The sequence below is a fragment of the Anopheles darlingi genome, chromosome 2 (genome assembly GCF_943734745.1).
Source record: "Anopheles darlingi chromosome 2, idAnoDarlMG_H_01, whole genome shotgun sequence".
Classification (NCBI taxonomy): Eukaryota; Metazoa; Arthropoda; class Insecta; order Diptera; family Culicidae; genus Anopheles; species Anopheles darlingi.
The window spans coordinates 14,989,272-14,996,771 of NC_064874.1; the positions used below are offsets into that span (position 1 = coordinate 14,989,272).

General features: G+C 49.4%; 1 protein-coding gene across 1 annotated transcript in view; it reads left to right on the forward strand.

Annotated features, from left to right (window-relative positions):
• Window positions 1–7,500, forward strand: part of LOC125950979 (uncharacterized) — a 20,509-nt gene that overhangs the window by 10,757 nt on the left and 2,252 nt on the right. Inside the window, exons 3-5 of the mRNA XM_049679411.1 lie at window positions 3,259–3,998; window positions 4,843–5,466; window positions 6,399–6,535. Coding sequence (XP_049535368.1) covers window positions 3,259–3,998; window positions 4,843–5,466; window positions 6,399–6,535 — 1,501 coding nt within the window. The remainder of the gene's footprint in view (window positions 1–3,258; window positions 3,999–4,842; window positions 5,467–6,398; window positions 6,536–7,500) is intronic.

The window sequence follows — 7,500 nt, forward strand, 5'->3', positions numbered from 1 at the left end:
GGGGGCTGGTGGCGGTGCTTTTGGGTGGATCATGATCATGAACGTATAAATGGCAGCGAGCTGTAGCCATTACTTTTCTGGCGCTTCGCCGAATCGAGAATCCATCTGAGCGCGCGGACAGGAGAATTGTAACCCTTGGAGTCGTCGGCCACAACAAAAGGAAACCGAGAATCCCACGCGACCGTACTCGCCGGTACTCGCTGTTTGCTCGGCGCGCAATTGCTTAATTCACGTCGATTGTGTGTGTGTGTGTGTGTATGATCCGTGTTTGCATTTGCTTGCCTGGCTGTCTGTCTCGCTGCCAGCCTGCCAGCCTGCGTGGTTTGCTTATGCTAATAAGGGTATGCCGGTGTCCTGATGTTGCTCGTCTGGTCGTCGGCGTGTACAGTTCACCTTGATGCCGGTCCGTTTGCGGAGGAGTGTCTCGGGGACGAACTCTGTCTGGCAAATGTTTTCCTTTTTCGCCTTTTCTGTCGCTCGATAGATACGACGCTGCCAGCCAGATGTGTGGGCGGCCGATCTGTTTTTCATTCAATGCCACCAACGTATGGTTTTCCCGTACACTCGGTTCCATTTGCCGGTTGCATTTCAGTGGCACCATCACCGGTACCAAGAGGGCGCTAGTGCACTAGAACCGAAAACGGAAACAGCAGTAGCATCAGCAGCAGCAGCAGCAGCAGCAGCATTCGCGTTGATTGTGCGACTATCTCCATTTGCAATTCATTCGCTTTGCTTCAAAGTAAACTTTCATCTACCTTGCTCGAGGGTTTTCTGCTAAATTGTATAAACGTATCGCTTCTCAAACTCCTGACTAAAAGAAAAGGAAATTTCGTGAAAAAAGTGTTCAAAATTTCTGTTGTTCTAGTGCCACGCTCAGCACTGTAGCTTTCAGTTTTCAGCAAACGGATACGAAACGGATGTAGGCGTATCTGTGCTGCGTATGCCAGCGAACCCGGAACCACCTCTGGGACCGGATCACATGTTGACCATACCGACACACACACACACACTGGCCGAAGGGGGCCGCGTGAAGGCAATAAATCTCTGGCGCAATTGATATTCAATTAATTCCCGAAACATTTAACTAGATTTTCGAGTAGATAAATTGCGAACCAAACGTACCATGGAATTGACCCCTTTTCGAGCATCTGCCTCCCTTTCCCGGATGGTCCCTTTTGCCCAACCCCGATCCTGATTTGTGCTAGTGTATAGGCGACTATCGTTCACGTCGTTCTGCTGCTCCAACTGTCTATAGTCATAGTTCTACAGACACACTCACACATATACACTGGGAGAATTAGAGGACTCTCCATCACGTCAGGCAAGCTGGTTCCGGTTCGGTTGGTTGCCGGTAGCTAAAACGAAACTTCTACCCAAATATCCCGTGACCGTTCGGTAGAGCAGGGCAGGGCCAGGGCCAGGGCATGTGCATAGTAGTGGCAATGGAACGATGGAGCACCTTTTGAAAGGTCGCCACTGCCGCCGCCATCGGTGGACTGACTTTAACGAAACGCGGTAGAACGTGGCGAAGTAGCGGCGATAATTGAATTTTCTCTCGGTTAACAGCCATTCTTTGTCACTTAACCGTGCCGCCTAGAGCAAGGGCTGTGTTGGTGGTGGCAGTGTCAAGCCAATGCCGTTGCGCTGGCACTACACTAGCGCCTAAGGAATGTCCACTCGACGCGCCACGCGGTGGTCGCGTTCCGAATTTTAATGAATAAATGAGTGAAGTAGCGACGCCCTTTTTGTGTCCCGGTAGCAAGACCTCTCGCCGTCTCTCTTGCTCTGGTCGTGACTGGAGCTGGGCTGGGTGTAATGGGTACAAATTCACGAGCATAATTACAGACCCCGGAACATGTGTCATTCCTAACGAATTGCTTCATTCACTTTGTGTCTGAGAACGGCGTGGCTTGTTACAAAGTGGAGCTTTTGTACGGAGCTGTTCTCGAAAGAGGTGTCTCCCTATTTAGTGTTGCTGATTGTCAGCGCGATGTTTATTATTTAAAAAGTAGCGAGGGTACTTGTATCGGTAATTAGGAGAAAGCTTAAGAAATCGTGTTTTTCTCTCATCGGAAGAAAGGAGTGTCTCGCATAGCTTTATCTGCCTTTTTTAACAATTAATTGCGTCATGTGTACGTATTTTGTGAATGTGAAATCATTTTTCATGAAACTGCATATTTTCTCCAGCTATATGATTTCATTATTCATTTGAGAAATATGTTCTATTGCAAAACAATATACTATTTTAAGTAATTGTATTGTACAATAATAACTGTGGGGTGAACATCTGTTTTCAAAATGTACACGGATGTTAAAATCATAATTGATCATGATCAAATGGCTGTAAAGAGAACGAATACAAATGATAGCTGCTATTTATATTCCATTGTAATTTCCTCCATGGGGCTTCATCCGATGAACAGGGCAGCCGGATAGAAACCGCAGGTCGATTCTGCAAAAGCGCGGTCCCGCGAAAACCAATTTGTGTAATTGAAATTTGCAATTGAATGAAACAAATCATCATCAGCTCACTGTGTAATGCCATTTCCCTCCTTTGCTAATTGGATTTCCATTGGATTTCCAATTTTTCCCATCTTGACAAAGAAGCCAACCTATTCCACTTATGTTGACACGCGCCAAACGGTTATCGTAGCGTGTGGCGGAATTTGAGTGTGCTACACAACCATTCCAGCTGAGTATTTTTTCATGTGCTTAGTTTTTTGCTGAGTAATTTGAGAACGTAATATAAGCCATACGCCCGCCAAACCAAAGCGGAGGGGTTGGGCGGCACTAAGCTGATCGCATTGCAACTCGAAAACTCAATTTGCTCATATGAACGAAGCGGCTAAGCCAGCGGGCAGCGAAGCAATTGAGCGATATTAAAATGATTAACTCGCTCCTTTCATGCCGTTCGTGGTTGCCACGGGGAACGTGGTTGTGGTTTGTAGGTTGGATACGATGGAATGCCGATGACTAGCAGCAGCAGCACCAGCAATCGATGGAACGGTGAAAATGAGCGACGGAAAACCGCTTTATCAATATTGTTTACCAAACAGCCGCATCAATGTGCGGGAAATGCGGTACGTGAGGGAGGTGGATGATGAAAACTTTCCTTTTGATACGCACCGACTTGCAAGAAACTCCTGGGCTCGGGAGCGCACCATATGCAGGAGTTTTGCGACTCGTTTAACTTCATCCGCTTCAAATTTATAATTTTATCCCTCTCTCTCTCTTTTTCTCTCCCTCTCCACTTTGCAGCAATGGAAGCGCCGAGTATGGACATCGAGGAAAGGTACAGGCACGGTCGTCCCGGTCTGTTGCATCATCGAACGTACGCAATGGTAGTGACGGCGCTGGCAGTGACCGTTCGTCCTACGCCATCGCAGCTACGCCGTTCGATGTCCGGAATGTCCGCACCGTCGACCGCAACCGAGGCACACGCAAGTGCACGACACGTCGGACCGTCGTTAGCAACGGCGAGCAGCTTGATGGCGATGCGGATGCTTCCTTCCACCGGCAACCGCAACCAACGAGTAACAGCCGCAGAAACTCCCAACCACGACCAACACAGATCGAACGACGCTCGGTTGCTGACGGTTCCATCAGTCGCGATGTACGCCTTGGCCTTGGCACCACACTCGACACCCTTCACCGGCCGAGAGCGACCGGAGGACCGGTATCCTCATCAGCAAACGAACGTGTTAATTTACACGACAAACGGCCTCAGCAGCAGCAGCAGCAGCAGTCGGCGGAGAGCGCAACGAGCACGCTGAATAGTGGAGGAAACCGTCCTGAAAGGAGAGCTACCGGCGAGGCCGAGGGTCAGATTAGCCGCACGCTAAACGAGATACTGCCGGTTACGGTAATCGTCTTCGGGCGGCTCGTCGCCGACCGGCCGGCCACGCCGAAAGATGGCGATAATTTACTGCGGGTCGATCCGTACGTGGGCCTCCTGCGCTGGGATCAGCGGCTCGAGGACGCTCTCTGGCAGACACTCGGTAAGCCACTTTCTGGAAGCTTCGGGCCTTCCTGTGCGCTTCTTTAGCGTGAACCGAGAACCACGGGATGATGCTTTATAAGAAGAAGCGACGTGAGGCCTTGGTTCAATCGTGGCGAATGAAAAGTGTTCCCTTCCGCTTTGTCCGGTCGATACAGAAAGCAGCTAGCGAGCGAGGAAGACACAAAGAAGATCTTACGCTTTTAATTGAAAACATTAAGTAGCGAACGATGGAAGGGCTGGGAGTCAATTGATTGCCGTTGTTGATTATCGTTGTTTCTATCTCAAATAGATTGTCGTCGATAGACGACGACGAAGACACACACACAAGTGTCGAGTGTTTAAAGATTTTGATCAACAAAATCGGATGACTCCAAGAGGGGGTGCTTCAACCCCTTTTGGCTATCAGTTTCTTTACCTCAAAATCCCCTTTTCATGTGTTGTTTGGTTAGTATGACAGAGAACCCAGCCAGAGTAAATAACTCCGAGACATTGAAGACCCTCTGCGTGTTGGTAAATCACAAAACTAAACACTAAGGACGAGTCGCGCCAAGAATACGACTTTCAATTACTTAGTCTCCTCGCCCTCTTCCAGGCACGTAGACTCCACCGCGCCTTCTCTGTATGTGTGTATGTGTGCAGCAAACAGACTGTTTGTTGACTCGTTTGCCATTGTCTGGGGCGAGGGTCTGCGCAAATTAAAATACAAAACCCGGAGTGTAAGGGGTGCACTCGCTCCTCTGTGTCTGTTTGCTATACGGCGACTTACTCCTCTGCACACACACACCCTTGTCTCCTTTACTAAGATTCCTTTACCCGTTACTATCGTGTTCGGTTCATGACAGGTTGGAGCAAGTGGAGTGAATACACGGGCTGCAGTGTGGCTTGTGGTAAGGGTGTACAGCAGCGGTTTCGCCACTGTTTGCAGTCACGTGGCCCACCCACGGTAACATCTTCGATCACGACCGCGCGCCGTGATGCAATGGCTCCTCCACCGCAAACCGATGATGCTCCCGCGGCAAGTGAAAATGAAACGCCGACTGCGGCTGTGGTAAGTACGCACGCAGTTAGCCAGCAACCAGGCGTCTCCATCGCAGCAGGCGACGATGCAGACGGAGCAGGCGACGACGTAGACGAACGAACGGTGACGATCGGAAGGGAAGAACGCAAACGGAATGGAGGAAGCTGGCAAGAAGAACGAGTAATGGATTTCGCGACTCACTCCGATGCATCGAGTGAGAGCATCGAACGGTGGCCAGGAAGCGAAGAAGCACAGGATGCAACAAAACACCGAGCGCAAGATAGCAACCCGGACGATAGCATCGCGACAATGGCACCTGCTAGGATGGCGGGAGATAAAGCTCGCAACGCTACCACCCACCGTACAATGGCTGCCCGGCGGGGCACGTGGCTTTCCTGCGAGGGACACAACATCGAACAGCGATCCTGCAACCTGTACGACTGCTCAGGTAACGTGCGCCACGCTCGGAAGCAAAGAGAGAGAGAGGGAGCGAGAGAGCAAAGAAGAGAAAGAAGATGGAAGGGAAATCGAGTGAAGCAGAAAAAACAAAATCACCCCGAGAACAACCCGCCCCTGATAGCGAACAGTATCCGTGGTGCGGTCGCGTGTGTGTGTGTGTATGTTTTGTGTCATAAATTCGCATAAAATTGATGTGGCCTCACACATAAAAGGCCAGCTCATGGAGCCGGCGTGCCACTTGATGATGATGGCCCTGTGTGCCCTGTGCGCCCGGTCGCTTCGTTTGTCTTGCACTTTGATTTAGCACGTTGGCAAAACAAATCTCATCGCACACCCGGTGCGCACACACACACACTCACACACACGCAGACACTCCTGTTCCTTCTTCTGTTCATTCAAGGGTAATGCGCCATTTGATCTGCCTTTTTGTCAGTCCCAGCCTGCCCAGCAACGGACGGAGCAACCCATGGAAGGTGTGCTTTTATGACAATTTTATGTCCCGCATGCCACGATTCGTTCGGTGGATGGAGAAGAGGCGGAGGTCCGTAGGTAATAACACGGCGCGCAGATGACGGCAGACCGGTGGAACCATTCCATATACCTTTGCTGCTGGTTGGTTGCGAGACGCCACTGACGCGACGACAACCGAGGTACCGAAGCGATGTGGTTACTGGTTTTTGGGGCGAAAAGTTTTTCAAGTGTCCGTTATCCCCGTCTCCCAGACTCTTTGCTTGTTGTTTATGTGTTTTGCGTTGAGCGTTTGCTCATCATTTATTGATCGCACGTGAAGTTTTCGTCCGAATATCGTCCGAAAAGTATTCGGTAAAACTATCGACCTAAGTTTGCTAAAACTACTTTTTACCGAAACTGATAAAATTCGCTTTTCACTCTCTCTCTCTCTTCTTCGATCTGGTGCTGTAGGAACGGTGGACTTACTGTCGGTACTGACCTCCGACTATCAGCGAAGGAACTGGGATGAAAGCTTCGACGAGCGCATCAACTACGAAATCAATCAGCTCGAGCAAAACTTTACGCTGATGATGAGCTTCCGGTTCATGGTAAGCGGTGACCAAAGGGAACGTAGCTACTCTCCTTTCCCTCTCTCCCTCTCCTCCCTGCCGTCTCTCTTTTTGAAACCAACAGTTTGTGGAAGGTCCGTTGGACGTTTGCATAGCGTCGTATGTAGGGTTTTGATGCGCTTTTCATCAGTGTCGTGAATGTGTGTGTGTTAGCAGCGGTGGACTGGTGGTGGACTGTGAATGGCACATCGCATTGGTTTGTCATTCCTTTCATGAAAATCATGTTGGTTATTGGCGAGAATCGCAAGCAAAGCCACAACCAATTTGTTTGCTGAGCAAATACGTCCTGGCTATGCTTGACCGCACCAGAGGGGGCTGGTGGTACCGATGCATCCATTACATATTGTGGCATACGCCAGCATAAACCAACGAGCGTTTATTCCGTCGGATAAACAGGGTTGTGCTGGATAAATATGTATCTCTGGTTTCGCTATCCAAATGCAATAAAAATCCCACCAACCACCGCACCCAAACCCACTTTCGTTGTTGGTGCTCGACAGTGGTTTGCGTGTTTGTGGGGTTCTCCTCGCGTATCGTTACGGAACGCATCAATCGGATTCACGATTCTTTTCCGGTCAGCATAAACGATATTTGATTTCATTTCTCGCATGTACACTACTGATGTTGCCATGGTAGCAGAAACGTTCTTCTGTTACCCGACCGGATGCAGCTGTCTATCTCATGGACGAAATTGATTCATGGCATCTAGTGAGCACGTAATCCGGAATGCATGTCGGAGCATTACGAACGATTGCAATGTTGGGATTATGTGGGAAGATGCGATGCATGGGACAGAACTTCGCTGAACCACAAAGCGATCAAGAAATGAAATGAAAATACAACAATTGAAGAAGGAGTAATCGGTTTTACTAATGAAGTGATTTATGTCAAAAATGGTGTATGCGATGTATTGTTTGAACCCTGGATTCAATGTAGATCAAGTC